The sequence below is a fragment of the Thamnophis sirtalis genome, unplaced genomic scaffold, assembly GCF_051295495.1.
Source record: "Thamnophis sirtalis isolate CommonGarterSnake01/CBP01778 unplaced genomic scaffold, rThaSir2_p1.2 scaffold_7, whole genome shotgun sequence".
Lineage (NCBI taxonomy): Eukaryota > Metazoa > Chordata > Lepidosauria > Squamata > Natricidae > Thamnophis > Thamnophis sirtalis.
In genome coordinates, this window is record NW_028261387.1 from 35,144,902 (window position 1) to 35,162,433 (window position 17,532).

The 17,532-nt window shown below is 35.4% G+C and overlaps 1 protein-coding gene across 1 annotated transcript in view; it reads left to right on the forward strand.

Moving 5' to 3' along the window:
• Nucleotides 1–213: 213 nt before the first annotated feature.
• Nucleotides 214–17,532, forward strand: part of SPATA6 (spermatogenesis associated 6) — a 41,274-nt gene continuing 23,955 nt past the window's right edge. Inside the window, exons 1-7 of the mRNA XM_087719701.1 lie at nucleotides 214–468; nucleotides 7,298–7,435; nucleotides 8,862–8,910; nucleotides 10,361–10,402; nucleotides 11,402–11,526; nucleotides 14,622–14,708; nucleotides 16,989–17,264. Coding sequence (XP_087575827.1) covers nucleotides 418–468; nucleotides 7,298–7,435; nucleotides 8,862–8,910; nucleotides 10,361–10,402; nucleotides 11,402–11,526; nucleotides 14,622–14,708; nucleotides 16,989–17,264 — 768 coding nt within the window. The 5' untranslated portion in view covers nucleotides 214–417. The remainder of the gene's footprint in view (nucleotides 469–7,297; nucleotides 7,436–8,861; nucleotides 8,911–10,360; nucleotides 10,403–11,401; nucleotides 11,527–14,621; nucleotides 14,709–16,988; nucleotides 17,265–17,532) is intronic.

Consider the following 17,532-nt stretch of genomic DNA (forward strand, 5'->3'; position numbering starts at 1 on the left):
ATACTTTCAAATACTCCATCCAGTGTATCAAAATGGGAAGAGGCTTCTTTTCCTTCCTCATCTGCCAAATTAAAAGCCATTCAAACCACAAAACGTCCTTATCCGGCCACTGGGCCTAGGTAGGCGGCAATAACGCCTGCCATTGGAGCCGGAAGTGACGACACTTGGCCCTCTTCAGTTTTCTCGGCCCTCTAAACCTGCCCGTGGATACGTTAGCCACGCCTTCTCGCTCCTACTACAGTCAGGGGCCCTATTAGCGTTCCGGCGCTATGGCAACAGAGTCTGTCTGGAGCGTCCCGGGCCTAGCCAAGCAACGCGTCCTATGAAGGGCCGGAACAGGAGGGTCCCGCCCGTCCGCCCCTCATTCCCTCTTCAGCCTGCTCTTGTCATCTGGCAGCCGAGAGTCAAGGCGGCCCCATGGCGCCCTGCAAGGGTTTCGTTTGCGTTCTGGAGCTGCATATCCGCACGGTGAGGAAGCCTGGGGAGGAAGGGGGGGGGGGCTGGACGGAAGCTCCTAAAGGCGCCTCGGAGGGCCTGCTCGCTTTTACAGGGGCGCTTGGTCTCTACGGGCGACGGGCCTGGTGGGCAGGGCTTAGTGAGGGGGGGGGGGAGATTCGAAAAATGGGAGAACACGGCCTTTTCGACCGTCAATCTAATAAAGCTAACACGGCCTGACCGAAGCGATGTGGATGGGAAAGCCTGGAAGGATTGTCCTTCTTGTCGAGAAGAGACCGACTCGAGGCTTGGCTCCTCTTTCAAGAGCAGCGCTTTGATTTAAAGGCCGGTGGAGGAGGAGGCAGCAGCCTCCGGGAGTCTTTTCTTTCCGCCTTGTTTTTATTCCCCCTCTCCCCGGCATTTACTAAGTAGCCGATAATTCTTCCATAGAGAGAACGACGCTCTTTAACTTCATGATTCCCTTGGTTGCCGTAATAGAGTCTCTGCAAAATAAAAATAAAAATCAGGACCACCACTAAGTCTTCAGTGAACATCTGGATTTTTACAGCCAAGTTCTGGCGCTTTTGTTAGAATCTGTGTCCGTTAAAAAAATTGGCTCCCCCCCCCCCCATCCTTCTTTCCTCAGGGGTGAACTAACAGTTAGACTACATCCGGGGAACTCTCTTGTTTCTGGCCAGTTACAGTCTTAAAATACAAATATCAGTGGGTAAAATTGAGTGCTGTTCAGGTGTATTTTCATTTCTATATTTGAAAGCCTTTCAGCATTTATTTTATCTTTCATGGACTTCAAAACACACACACACACAAACACACACACACACACTGTTCACATGTGCATTTCATGTGAACAGTGTGTGTGTGTGTGTGTTTTGCACTACCGGTAGAAATGCTCTACCGTTCAGTTTAGTAGGTTGTAATCTTCACTATATCAAATCAGATTCACATACTCATGCTGAGTGTATTACAGTATCACTTTCCAAAGCAGAAAGACTTGTTTCTAAATGTATCCAAACATTTAGAGGGGGGGGGGAAGTAAAGTCTGTTTCGAATAGCTTAGTTTCTGCTGATTGCGTGGATTACTATTCATGTGGTTTTCTTGACATAATAAAGAAGTAGTGCCATTCTCTTTGACCAGGAATTTTTCCCCAATTTCTCAGTCTAGCCTATAGATTTTAGATTTCCTGTTTCGATTCAGATTGTAACCAAGCCTGCCTTGTTTAGTTTCCATGCACAGACATAGTCAAATGCTATTGATGAGATACCAGCACACATATAAAAGATGAAAAAATTTCATTCTGAAATAATGTTTTGTGAAATTATCTACACTTAATACTGCATAGAAACACCAAGAGAGCCAGTTTAGTGTAGTGGTTAACAGCGTTCCCTCTAAGCTGCGCGCATGAGCGGCCGCGCAGGTAACAAAGAAACACCGCGCACAAATTTCAAAGTGCAGCGCAGTGTTTTTTTAATGTCTTTAAATGTGACTGGAAATATCCCCCTTCCCTCCTTTCTGAATTCTGATTTCTGATTGGTGAAATCAAGGAAAACTCTGCCCGGAGACCGATGACGCTGCAGAAGGGAGAATTCCCATTGGTCCCTCACGTGTCCACTCAATTCCCTACCAAACTGTGCATGCGTATGTCACACACACAGACAGACAGACAGACAGACAGACAGACAGAGAAAACAACAAAACGCATGAACTTCCTCTCCCCAAAGACGTTCCTGAAGTCTGGAGGGGGGGCAGAAATGGCCTCCCCGGCCTCCTAGATGCCCTCTGGAAGTCAGAGACAGATCATTTCCGAACTTGTAGTTGGCCCTTTGGGGGCGTTTCTTGCCCTCTGCAGCCCCCGGGGACTTCCCTGAAGCCACGTCCGGCTTGTCCGGGAGGCCGTTGGTGCTTCCGGAGACGGTGGTGGTGAGCCTCGGGGCTCCTGGGCGGCCGATGTGCGCAGGGCGCTGGGCTGGTTCCAGTTGCAAAATGTCAGAAATTCCCAGTTCTGCCAGGTGGCTGCCAAAGGGAAGGGAGGGTTAGGGCGCTTCTCCCAACAGCCCAGGGCCGGCTCCTCTTCCTTCCTCGGCGGTTGGGAGACCGCTGCGCCCCTTTCAGTCTCCCTGAGAGCCGCCAGTGTTGCTGCGGCTGGAGACGAGTGCTGCTGGGGAGAAGTCAGCTGGAGGGGGAGGAGAAGGGAAACTTCTGCTCGGGACGCCTTTTCCCTCCTCTCCCTTGGATCTCTCCCCGGCAGCCTCGCCCCGCGCGGCAGCAAAGGGTCCATGTGTCACGGGGGCTGCCTGGCACCGATCAGCTGAGAGGCTGGCAAAGAAGCGGCTCTCGGAGGAAGAAGGCAGGGATGCTGGCTGGCATTCGCTTCCCTTCCTGTTCGCCGCCGCCTGCAGCCCTGGCCCCGCCTACACTGTAGGCTCTCCGGCTTGGGGGGGGGGGTTGACTAGATGACCTCCAAGGTCTCTTCCAACTCTGATTCACTTAACAACCGTGTTACTAATTTAGAAACTGCCGCGATTCACTTAACAACCACATTACTAATTTGAAAACTGCAGCAATTCACTTAACAACCGTGTTACTAATTTAAAAACTGCAGTGATTCACTTAAAAACCTTGTTACCAATTTAAAAACTTGTGATTCACTTAACAACTGCATTACTAATTTAAAAACTGCAGTGATTCACTTAACAACTGTGTTACTAATTTAAAAACTAGTGATTCACTTAACAACCCTGTTACTAATTTAAAAACTAGTGATTCACTTAACAACCGTGTTAATTTATAAATTAGTGATTCACTTAACAAGCATGTTATTAATTTAAAAACTGCAATGATTCACTTAACAACCATGTTACTAATTTAAAAACTGCAGTAATTCACTTAACAACCGTGTTAATAATTTAAAAACTGCAGCGATACACTTAACAACCGTGTTACTAATTTAAAAACGGCAGTGATTCACTTAACAACTGCATTACTAATTTAAAAATTGCAGCAATTCACTTAACAACCACGTTGCTAATGGAAGCGGAAGCGCAACAGCCAATGTTGGGGAAGGGGAAGGGGTGGCGCTCCCCTGTTCTCGCCAAGGACCTGGAGAAAGAGCTTGGATCAGGGCCAACACACACACACACTGGGAGGGGATTCCTTTCTGGTTGATTCTGAAAGTGTAGGGTCATATACCTCTTTCCCTTATCTGTCAGGGGGAGGCTTTTGCTGACACTTGCATGCTGTCATTATGTATTTTCTTTTTAAATGCTTTGAATTAGTCTTCTGTTTTTTTACCAATGGCACAAAAGAAGAAAGGGATAATTTTCAGGAAATAGAAAACTAAGCTACGGTATTGGTTCGCATCTTTTATGCATCTTTGCATTTTTACATCTGAAAATTAGTACTTACAAATCATCACACATTCCATGCATTATTATACTATTTGCATATGAAAGGGCTGTATATTAAATGAGCCATTTAATATATTGAAAGCCAACTTTATTTTCTGTTGGTTCATCCTCTCAAAGGTGACTGATCAGATTTCTTTAGCAAGTTCAAATTGGCCTAACCTCCATGTAGATTGTTTTGGCAGCAGTAAAGAGTCTACTAGTTTTGGGGGGATCAGCCATGGTCAGCTAGGTGTTACCATCCATAGCATTGATACAGCAAATGGTTCCAGTTCTTGGATCATCATATAAAAACAAATGGTTAAATATAGTTTACAGCCATCCAATATATAAATGTTGTATACGTGCAACTCAATAAATAATAGGTTTATGTACCCCAATTGCTAATCTACATCAATGGGTAATTTATTCATAACTTGCTAATATCACTGCAGACTATTGGATAGTAAGTGGGGGAAGTATAAAGCATATAAAGTAATTCATAGTATGGAAAATGTGGATAGAGGGAAGTTTTGATCCTTTCCCCATAGAGAGTCATCCATTGAACTTGAATACAAGTAGTCCTCAATTTACTATATATATTATATAGTTATATATTATATAACACTTTTAATTAAGCAAGTACCTTGAATAAACATAACTTTGAGTTTCAAATAACACTGATTTCGTTGTTGTCTTGGGTGAAATCTGTGAAAAAAATTCAGGTGCTCAGGAATGAAAATGTGTCGCTCAAACACTATACTTTTCCGCACACACTGAAAAAAAATTAGAGGGAACATTGGTGGTTAAGGCACCAAACTGGAAACTGGGAAGATTGTGAGTACTGGAGAGACTGAGTACTGCCTTGGACCTGTCGTTCTCAGTCCTAGGAAAAAGGTAGTAAGTAGTAAGCCACTTCTGAAATCTTGTCAAAAAAGTACAGGGACTAATTTAGGCAGTTGTCAGAAGTCAACCGTGACTCAAAGGCAAAGGGAAAAAAAGACCAAGCATGAAACATTCGAGTGTAAATTTGAAAGTCACTGAACTCTATAAGTGTATCTTATAGATTAGTTCTTGAGTATTACTGCAATTCAGATGTACAAAATAAAACACTTGAAAAAGCAGCATTTCCTCACCAAATCATTCCAGATTGAGTAAATATTTTCCCACAGTTTTTTAAAAAAAAATTCATTGCTTTATTTTAACTTTGATTTTTCATTTGATTGTTGTTCTTTTATGTCGCCCAGTAATGGCTTAGAAATCTTATTCTCCTAATGCAGTATTTCTTAACATTTTTCTTCCCAGGATCCTTTCCCTTTTAAAAATGCTGAGGACCCCAAAGGAGCTTTGTTTGTATATGGGTTATATTTATCAATATTTTCTGTATTAAAAATTAAAAATAGCTGTTACTACTTTTCATGATTGTTTGAGGGGATTTTAATATTGTATTCTTTTTTTAACATAGGCTGATAATTTTGCTTTCCAATAAAAGAGAATTTGATAACTAGACAGATTATTTGGGTATTAAAGTTTCTTTACCATGTGGAATGGGAAAAAGGAATGATTACCTTTAAGATTAGTTGTTCTGTTTGCTTCACCTAACTAAAACAAATGAAACAGGATATTTGTACCAATACCCCCTGTGGGGAGGTAAATGAGTAATGAATGTCCTGTCTCTATTTTGGAAGATTGTATATGAGGTCTACGTGACACAGGAAGGCCAGGTACTTTGGGATGATGGCTAAAAGTATAAAAGACTGTAAACTGCCTTTCGGGGTTCAGATTTTGCTTGATCAATTGCTACTGAACCTTTGCGCAAATAAACCTCTCCCTCTGACAAAGAGCTGGTCTTGTCTCATTTTCTGCTACACCAGGACCCCTGAAAGGGGTCCCTCAAGACCTCCTCAGACCACCCTTTGAGAATCACTGGCCTAATGGTTTATATTTGAATTATAAAATTAATGCATACTAACTTCAGTAACTAAAATCATTGCTGTTCAGAAGTTGGTACTATGCTTGGTTTCTCTCTTCTATAAAGTGGGGATACTTCCTTTTTTTGGTAAGTTTTATATATTGTATAAAAATGAGAACTATCCACCCCTCCAACAACTTAGCAAGGCTAAGCTGATACATAAAATATCTACAAATATTAGAGAAATTGGTTCTCAAATTGTGGTCTTTATCTTTCTAGTTTTTTATTTATCACATCTGCTTATCTCCATAATTGTCAAGACATAGAATGGTAAATCCACAACATGTGCCAGTAAATCAGAAATTGGAACATTCATGGTAAAACAAGGAGATGACATATTGAAATAGCTCAATTTCAAGCAGAGCAAGAAACAGTAAACATAAGTAATAATCTTTGGTTGATAATCCCTGTTTAATTCCCAAATACACTATCTTCAGCACTTCCTTAAGACTACCAAGAGAGGGTTAATATAGCTTCAAGTGAGAACCATTCCAAGCATAGAGGTGATTACAGAAAACAATGACTTATTTTGCAAAAGTGGGGAACCACCCATGGTTTATCCCAGTATGAATGAGTAAGTAAGCCATAATATGGTTTGTTTGGTTTGACATAGTGGATTGGCTTATTCAAGAAATAAAGGAATGTTGCATAACTTCTTTCACACCAAATTTAATAGAGTACTAAGGACCAGGCTCCAAATGGGTGGATTTAGACATCCACAAGATCCACAGCTTTCATCAGAATGCTGAGAGCTGTGTTCTGCATTGTGATTACAAGCTTTTTTTCATTGAATACTTGGGTTCACCATGATGACATTCTGCTATCACAAAGCTAGTGTCACGGTGTAATACTTAAGTTGTCATTTAACCAATGAGAGTGGAAATGGGACTGCGCTTTTTGGGAAGTGGTTTCAGGTTTTTAATAGACAGCTAGTAGCTTGTACAGATGTCCAGATACTGATTTCCCACATTTACTCTTGAAATTATTATTACAGGTTGCTAATGTTACCTATATCAGCAAGCATTTATTCATCCACTCACCTTCGATTAAGATATATACATTCATTTCAAAGAAGTAATAAACCAGATTTTTTTTTAGCAAAAAGCAATAAATGAACACATCAGAAATAGCAGTGTTCTGCAAACAGTGGAAGAAAATTTCAGATTCCCCCAACTTTTGCCTTTGACTTTGAAATAGCTATTCTTGACCAAGGAATGTTCAAAGGAGGATGCATAGATTGCTTAAAACCATTTCATTGCAATTTATTTAAAAGTTCAGTTATTTTTTCTATAACTTGGATTATAATTACATGGGTTTATCACAGTGTTAGTTTATAGGTACCTGGAATATTTGCATTATCATTGTACTATTGTTTTTTCTAACCGTGCTCATCAATTTTACTGTGCATTTCATGGTGGACTATGGGGTTTAAATGTTACATACTTAATATTCCTTAGTCATAATTATTATGAATAATTGCTCTTTCAGGTAACATGCCCAGGTGTTGCACTGAAATCCAGAGAAGATGTCTATGTCAGTGCATGTATTTTTGGACAGCATAAGAAAACTTCATGTGTTCGTGCAATATTTCCCCTGATGTTTAATGAGAAATTAATGTTTGAAAAAGTAGGTACTTATAATATCATGGCTAACATTTAACATATAATTCATATCCAAGCATTTTGTTTGCTACATTCTTATACATATTTCTGTAATATTTCATTTTCATTTTATTTTTGAATTAATGCTTATGTAAGTATTAATATTTATATATTATAGGTTTGCCTGTATTTTTTATTTTAAAGGTATAGATTTTTTTTAAATAGCTGAGGATATTGTTTATGGAAGAATTGCAGTATGAATTATTCAGGAATATAGATATTGACTACATACATTCTATTTGTAAAAATAATAATTCATTTCTACAGTCACTTGGTTAATAGAACAGTTCAGTCCCTGAATGGCATAATATGAACTATTGAAAAGAACTTTTTAAAAAAGAAAACTTTTGTCAATATACATATAGCAAAACTTTATAGATATGGCTTTATAGACACTCTGTGCATTATGCTTTATGTTTACTAAATAATATTTTTCTGGTAATCTTCATTTATTTATTGTTCCTTACATTGCAATGTATATTTTTGTATGAATAAAATTTTCCATCAACATGGAACCATCAACTATAGATGTGGCTATTGCATATAAATGGATAGCGTCAACATCAGAGGCCATAGGGAAACTATTGAACATGGGATTGTTTGTGTTTGGATTTAAATTGTGAATTTTAAAGTAAAAGTTCTTTAAAAATCTGTTCTGTGAAACTTACATTTTTTCCAATTGGTGTAATCCCTCCAATGTTAGTATATTAATAAATTCAGCAGGCTTCATTTTGTCATGGTAGCTGTAGTAAATAAAGCATTCCCTCACTTTGTCAGCACAGCACAGAATTGCAAATCTTGACATAACTGCATCATGATCTTAACAGACCTTTCAGACTTGCTTTTTGGGTTCATACTGGGTTCATAATTAAGGTCAAACCTTAATTATGGTATCAAACTTATTCCCACTGAACAAGTCCCACTCAGTTTATTGGAACTAATTCTGAGTTGGTTATACTGGCCTAGAAATTCATGTTCTTAAACTTAGCAGGACTTACTTCTAAGTAGATATATATTGAATGAAATTTAACTCTCTGACAGTATAAATATAAGTGATGTCCCATCATTTACTAGAATGAAAGAAAATAACTGCTCACTTTCTAACAAGGTGGTTATGTTTTTCCAGGTTGAAATTAAGAGACTCTATTATTTATGTCAATTTTTAATTTAAGAGTCAAAGACAATACCAATACAGTTCAGAAGTCAACAGAAAAAAATAGCTGCTGCTTAGAAAAAAGATTCTGTTGCAGTGACAAGTTGTTGATGTTTGACTGTTTATTCTCTTAAAGAACTTACTACTCTAAATTATTATAGTGATCATATTTATTAAATATCCTCAGGATTGTTTTAGCAGAATTGTTCCATTTCATTTTCTAAAACTTTCATTTTAGGTATATACTGATGTAGTTGACCCAGGAGAACTTGTTGAACTTTTTGAAAGTAGGTTTTTGGATTTTGGTTTTTTGATTACTTTTTATTTCATGTACAAATTATTTTACAGTATACAACATCAAAAATCAATTGGAGATTTCAGAAGATGTTGAGTCATAGTCATAAATGCACCAGAAATTTTCTCTGAAATAATGGAAATTCAAATTAAACTATTAAAAATAAGAAAAATGATTTCATTGAAATATCTCAATGTTTTTAGATGATTATATATACCGCTAGAACTATTTTGTATATTTTCTAAGAACATCTGCTACTTTTAAATAATTGAAGCTTTCATGATTTTAAAGGTTTATCAGAGGCCCCCTTCAATTTCTTCAGTATTCTTAAATAACAAAAGGATAATTAGAAAGAGAATGATAGGATTTAAGACAATTATAGCATATTCAGTTTCATTATTTTTTTATTTGTTAAGGTCCTCATCAGTTTGTTTTTTAGCAAAGGGCATAAAAAATAGGTCTGAGTCTAGTTAGTATTAAATTAGAAGACTTTCTGCAGATACTATGTAGTTTGCTTTGAGTATCATTAGGACTGAAATATTGGGTACAGGTGTACTAATTAAATACTTAGCTCTTCATCCTACTCCCTCAGAAGTAAGTTTCACTAAGTTTTCAAACTGATACACAAAATCATAGTCGAAGTAAAATTATTAGACCTGATTTGAGCTGGAAAAAACTTGAAAGCAATAACATTTACCTACCACCTGAAATATGCTACATTTATGTATTAAAAACAGCTAAACTGAGAAATTAGCTCCATGTTCTTACTGAATAGTGATGAGAAAAACTATATTATTATTTAGAATGTGGTATACATCTATATACTGAGCAAACTGCTTGAGCTCCACTCAGTGCAGAACATTCTCCAACTCCAGTCATTATTCTCCATGGTCTCATATTTTAGTCCTGGCAAGACAGGGGGTATTTTGAGCTAAAGAAAGACAGGGCTTTGGTCCACAGATCAAATATCAGTTGTGTTTCCAATTTCTAACATAGACTGAGATCTGCAGCTTTCAGTGTGATTTCCTAGCTTATTGGAAAATTCTTTGGGTCTTTATCTCTGCTTAATGTAGGGTAGGAAATATCTCAATCAGGAAAAGAGCACTCCTTGAAAAAAAACCTATGTAAAGGATTTTACTTCAAGAGTAACAATAAATTGGCATTTAAATCATCTGATTCATGATAAGCTCATTTTTGGTCAGTAAATCCAATTTACGGGAATCCTGATGGTTAGAAGTTAAACTCTGCCATCTGTCTCTGTCTGTCTGTCTGTCTCTCTATCTGTCTGTTTCTCTCTCCCAGAAACCAGTAAATGCCCATGATAATAACAAATGCAATAAATTTATTTATTTATTTAGGTACAAAGTTAGAGATAAACTGATTTGTTTTTTTTAATTTTGTTATCAAAATGACTTCTGATTATAATTTTCCCCTTTTTCTAGCTGATACATCAGTGGTTCAGTTAATACAAACTGTTCCTCCAGGTATAGTATCAATATTTTCATAAAACAACATAGTTCTATGGTAAATTTCTGTATATAATAATTTATTCCATGCAATATAGTTGTTCAGAAAATGTTTTAGGGAACAACTTTTGCCCATCAATAGATACTAGCTGTGTACAGTTTTTACCCAGCTTCTCTAAAATTGTATTTATTCTTCGGTGCATAATCTCTGTACATAGATTTTATCTTGTGATCAGAATCCTACAGTTTTTCAAATATGTATGCAAATTTTATTCTATATGTAAAACAACTTATTTGAATGTAGCGCCCAAGAAGAAGTGCTGATCAAAGTGCAGAGAACAGTAGTTATAACCAATTCTTCTTTATGCAGTATTAAGGTAATTGGTTCTGCAGTTATTCACTTTTGACTTCCAAATGAATTAAATAGAATAGAAATATGAAAACCCCTTTACAGTCTTCCTTGATTTCTTGTGCATTAATTTGGATCCATAATTTTAAGTAAGTTTTCCGAATCACTGCACAAATATACATACAAAATTGTTGAATTTTACAATTTTGGTTGATAATGTTAGCTTGTCTCAATAATTTTGTTTTCTTTATTGCATTTCAAAAAGCCATGATTTTTAAGAATCCTCATTTTCATTAATTTCTACATTATATTGTTGGTGAATTCCAAAATCAAAATAATATGTTTAATATTTTACTTCCACCAAAGAATGCCATATTTATTGTTGATTTTGGATATCATCATAAAAAAATCCTAAGATAGTTTTTTTTTATTCCATTTTGAATTAGTACTATCATAAGCTTTTGTAATCTAGTGAGATATTGCTCTGTGGCATTAGCAGGCAAAGATGAGATTTCATATTTCATATGTTCTGTTGGGATCAAGGGAATCTAAACATTCTTAGCTTTGTTGTATCACTTCCTTTTTTTGTATGCTTCAATGCCTGCATCTCTCTTATGTGTAAACATGTAGTTACTGTTTTTCAATTAAAACATATAATTCACTTTTAGTGGGTGAAATTTTGTCCAGATATGAAGACAATACAAGAGATTTCCTTTTTCCTGCTCCTAAGTTTACCCATCAACCACGAAATTCAGTTCGTGAGGTTTTAATGAAAAAGGCCTATGAATTTACAGTAAGTGCACTTTAATATAATACATCACAAGAAACACAAGAAACATACAAATGTTGATCTATATTTGGGGTTTATTTGACATATTTCTTTTTTTAAAAAATACATTATTTATTTATTTATTTCCAAGACAAACATATATTGTTAAAAGTATATCAGCTGGTTACAAAAAGCTTTTGTGCATCTCTTCCACCGTCATCAAATATAATTCATTAACTCAAATATTTACTATATTAACATCATCATACCTCCACTTTTATTTGACTACAGTTATTTAAACATCCTTCATCCTTAAATATACCAAGATTCAATCCATAACCACATGCTGGCATTTCATTCACTTATTTATAAAATCCTCCATTAACATTAAATCCTCATATCCTGTTTCAGCTAAACATCCATAATATTTAATACCAAAGTTTTCTAATCCTCCATATATATAATTTATTATCATTATCCTTTCTTTACTTAACTATATCCTATATCATAGCATTTCCCCCCTATTAGTTAAAATTTAACTGTATATAGTTTTTTTATTTATTATTGTTATTAATAATCTTTATAGATAGTCCAATAATATTTCTAACCTTCCCTTCTCATATCCAATTATTACTTATCATAACAACTCAACATTGTATACATTACTATCATTATCAATTTTTATTTATACCTATTACCAATGGATTTAACTAAGTTCAGCTAATTTTGAATTATACTCTTCCATCTATCAACCTGTATCTCTCCAATAACAGAACAGTCTTATATCTGCTGCCATGTGTGGGTCCAATTCTCCAAACATCTTTTTAAACGAATCCATGCGAAGAAATATTTACACCTTCTTGTTTATGGTATCTCTCATATAATTTTGGCGCCCTCTTTTTGCTTCCTTTATCAGCTTGTCTTTGATTCTCAGCAGTGGTATCAAATGTTTTGCAAATAGTATTTCAAAGTCCATAAATTCTTTGATATTTTTTCCTCCTTCTATGCCCTGTCTTTCGAAGTAAATTTTCTCTCCATTTAGCTCCTTTTCAAATATTCCATTCTTTCCTCCCTCAGAAATAAACCAATTGTCACGAATATCAACAAGCTCAAATTCTTTATTCCTTTTTCCATTTTATTTTATATTTGATAGACATCCTCAGTTTTTTCCTCATAATTTTCCTCAAAATTTGTTGCCAAAAATACCAAATAATCCAATTTTCTCTGAATTCTGTCCTCTGTATCAGACAGTCTCTGCAAAGCTGAAAGCTTGAAACGACGCCATGTTTATATGCAGTTGTATTTTTTCTTAAGAGCTCTGAAGCATTCGCAAGTGAAAGCAGGGAACGGCTGTACAATCTTATCAGATCTTGAGCCACAACAGCCAAGCAATAAAAGTGTTAAGATGTAAACAGTCCAATTATTTATAGCCAGATTACAGAGAATCAGAAGAAATGCTGGAGCAATTTATCCATTTATCCATTTGAAAAGGATTGCTTAGCATCCATGTGAATAACATTTAAAAAGTAGGATAACCACTGTCCAAAACCATTAAAAAGATCAAAATCGCCGCTAGGTTCTTCTATTCTTTAATTTAAATTAGTTTTAAAGTTTTTTAGGCAGTCCGTTTTTTCTTTAAACAATAAAAGGTTCTTACCAGCTGGAAACACTTCTTTTTCAAATTGCCTGACTTTGGCAGCCTTGAAAGACTGGAATTTTTATTGCCAGACGAAGACTTTAAACCTGCTTTTCCTGGAGATTGTGCAATATCCCCAAGATCAGCAAGATATAACCTTCCTGTTCACCATCTCTTCGGGATGATTTAGGTCTGTTAGAACCCCCCAGCAATAAAAATATCGAGTGCGATCTCAGAGCTTTGAGCTTGCACGCCGTCTTGTCACGGCATCCGGGCTCCGCCCCCCAACATATTTCTTAATGATTAACAATTTAGTACCATTTGTATTTTTTATTATTTATTATGAAATTTATCCGTAGGTAGTCATGGTCATTCAAAGATAGTGCTTGGATGGGAATGTATCGGGATCCCAGAGCTGCAGCTAAGAGAAGAAAAAAATATTGAAAATTGCAAATGCAAACTATTATGGCCCAGTAGGCAAAATATTATTTATTTTCTTGTTCTCTGTTGGAAAACTAGTCTCCCCCACCCTTAAATAAACTTCCTTCTTCTTGCTCACATTAAATTAATATTGCTAAATCAGTGAGTTGAGATGTACTTTTATATTTGTATTTCTCGTTTGTTTTTACTATCACATACTGTAAAGAGCAAAGTGAAGTATCATAGCTTACAATCAGATATGTGTTTTGCATTGAAAAAACTCAAATTCAAAACCTACTATCTTTGATCCAAAGGATCATTAACAAGATAAAATAGTTCTCTGACACTGTTCAGAGTAATAGTAGTGGGCTTGGTGAATAAGCCATATGATTAGATATAAATCAGGAAGGCAAGACTTTCCCTCCTATTTACTTATTTCCATAATATTCATGAATCAGAAATTTAATGATTTGTAACTACATTGACTCTACCTTTTATGAATTCTAACTTTCCCTTCCTTCTTTACATAAGCTTTGGTTAAAGACACTATGCCCATGTTCAAGAAGGGAAGTGCAGCACACTTTACTGCCATTTTATTTAGGTTGTTTGTTTTACAAATGTGAGAACGTAAACAATTTCTTTTGTTGCCATTAATATGCTTAATACAAATATAGAAGAAATGGTAAATTATTAGACAGAAAGGATATCCCATTTAGAAGGGATGTGACTGATGGTTGAACAGAATTAGTATTATATAATATGCCATAAAAATTCCTGAGAAATGCTTTTGACAAAGCAACAAGTGGAAATAAACATCAGACTTTAATTGTTGCAGAAAAGCAATATAATTGCTAGTAATTGAATTGTCAGAAATGCAAATGTTATCTTCTTGACATTTACTATTGCTGTTCTGTCTCTTCTAATTATTTTTATTAAAGGCTGAAATTAACAAAGGAAATTATTCAAATTAGGGATAGTTCATTACAATGTATAACATTTACTTCTTTGTTATCATGTATCTATTCAGTTGGAGCTTTATGTTCAATTATTTTTTCTCTCTTAGGGAATTGCACCAAAATTGAAGTTTCACACAACTTGTGTTATTTCAGAAAGTCTGTTAAGTTCAGCAAAAGTTCAGAAGCAGAAACAGGTTAGTATAACTTAAATGGCAAATAGTTCCCATAATATTTTGTTACATTTATTCTTAGGTGATTTGTTGAAACAATTCTTATGAAACTTCATGTAAATTTCATTGTTAAATAAAAGATTTCTTCAATTATAATGTTTGCTTGAAAGCGAAAGACTGCTGAATAAACATATGCTTTTTAAAACAGTTAAAATATCTAAAAGTATTCGACAATCATCTGTGTAACTGATGTTCGCAAGACAAGTTTTATTATTCCTGAGATAAATGTTTCTTTCACTCTAGTATTTGGAATAATCATTAAGTAGAATGTTGGTAGAAAAACCTTGGCTTTTTTCTATTCATTTTTCTTTTTTATCAATAAATTTTAATTTTATTCAAAAAATTAAAACACAAAATCCAAGGGGAAAAATTAACAAAGATAAAACAAAACTAGAAAAAAACATTAAAAAAGAAAAAAAGTTGTGAATTAAAAGCATAAAAAACAAAAACATATATTATCCTCCATAGTTGAACACTGGCAAATATATTGCAAAAATAATAGCTTTCCCCTTCAAAACAAGTCTAAGATTTATAAATTTCTGCATCTATTTGCAATCCAATTTGACCTGTATTACATTACATTATGTTACATTACATTACTTACTTGCATGCATGCATATATGTATGTATATGCATATATGTGAAGAAGAAATAGTTAGTAGGTTAATAACAGCAAAACTAAACTTCAAAGCCCTCTGTTAACCATCTGCTATTATAATTAACTCACTGAAAGTCTACAAGTTTTTCTTATGCATCTAGAGCTGTGGTGGCACAATGTTTTGAATGCAATATTGCAGATTCACTCTCTTAATGACCCTGACTGGGTCAAGGTTGGCTCAGCCTTTCATCCCTCCGAGTTGATAAAATGAGGACCCCGATTGTTGGCAGCAATCTCATCCTGGGTTTGGTTTAAAGCTGTTGTAGACCCATCATTTTTTAAATTTATATTTAAGAAAAAACCTGTGAGTTGGAGAGCATTATTTTTGCAAATGCTTCCCAGAAAGCTTTATCTCCATTTAAAGACATTATGAAAAACACACTTTTCCTTCCAAGGACAAGATAAGCACATAAATCATAAACCAGCATCCACAAAGAAAAGTTGAGATGAATTTTTTTCCCCATAATAAAAAGTGATTACAAGAAAAGGAATTTTCCCATTAAAAGTTAAACAAATAAAGATAAGAGCTGTTCTTTTTAAAGCGCTTAAAAGACAAAAATTGCAATATAATCCTGTATAAATGTATGTCCAATCAGATGGCTTTCACTGCCAGAGAATGTATTTTCACCTCTGACTTCATTACAGCGAACGTGAAAGTGGTTTAGAATTCAGTGCTAAAGAAATTTAGTGCTAAAGAATAAAAGTACAGGAAAAAAGTAAAGTTCAGCAAGGAGTTGTAGGATAGATGTACAGTCAACTAGTACATCTATCCTACAACAGGTTATCATATTAACCAATAACTAGTTGTTTAGAATGTAGATTGAAGAACGAAGGACTTTAAAAAGTGGAATTAAAATCCAGGCATCCTTTTAAAAAAAAAATGAATATCTGAAAGGACAAGAGGGTAAGAGACATGACCTTCTGATCGCTCCTTACCAAGAATTGTGATCTTATAGATCCCTCTTCTCTGTAGGTACAAAATTGCTCTAAGGTCATCTTGGGTCCTTCCTAGTCTCCCCTTCAAAAACAGGGAGCAAGACACCACCAGTTTTGGCCATGAAATCAGCTGTTTGTCAGAAAAGAATTGCCTGCCACTCTTCTTGGATGCCACTTTTCAACTAGTTGAGGTAGATTTGCTGTTCTTTCAGATCATGGAAAATGGGTTTTACAACGTAAGGATCAATTCAGATGTAGGATTTCTTAGACAATAAGTGTCAAACAGCAGAAAAACATGGTGGGTTAAAGAAAGAAAAATTGGCTTTCTTTCATTTAGAAGCTAAGATAATAACTTATTAAACTGGTTAAAGTTTGCGAAACAGTTGGAAACTGTCTAGTAATAGTAGTAAAAAAGAGTTATCCTAATAAAATTATTGCCTCTTGGGTTTTTTTCCCCTTATCTTCCCTTTTTTTAATTGTTTGAGAAGGATTGTTTGAGGTCTAAATGTAAGGAAAATATATGAACTGAGAATTATTCATTATCTTGCTAATCATTAATTAGCAAGATAATTATTGATTATGATATGTTCAATGGTGAGACCAAATACTTTGAAGCTTTTTAGTTTTAATAATTTCTTCCTTTAATTCAGGATAATTTAGATGGGCTGTTTCATTCATCTACAGAAGGAATCCGACAGATCAAATCTTCAAAGAAGAACACAGCTTCATCTGAGAGAAACAGGCCCTGTTTAGCAACCAAAAGTTATGAGCAACCCACAATAGCATCTCTTTCTCGATCTCCTTCTCCTTATACAAAAAGACGTATGTGTGAGCTTCTGCAAATCAGTCAACGCCTGGCTCACTTGGACCTAGGGCCTTTTGATTTTAGGAAAGAAACAGATAGACCTCCATTTGTAATTCGTCATGTATGTATCCTCTAATGGTAACAGTTTAAGCATAGATCAAATCTTGCCCTTCCACTTATTTTAGAAAGCTTTTAATTAATTTTACTCTTTTGTGACTAGTTCTTTCCTAGTCTAAAGGAAAGATTAAGTAACGTTAAAAGTTCTTTACCTGACCTCAAAAAAATTAAGCAGGATCAGATCTAATTAGTACATGAGTGGGAGCTCATCAGAAATTCTAGGGGTTTAGGCTAGAGTGAGATATTAGAAAAACATCTTGAACAAAAGCAGT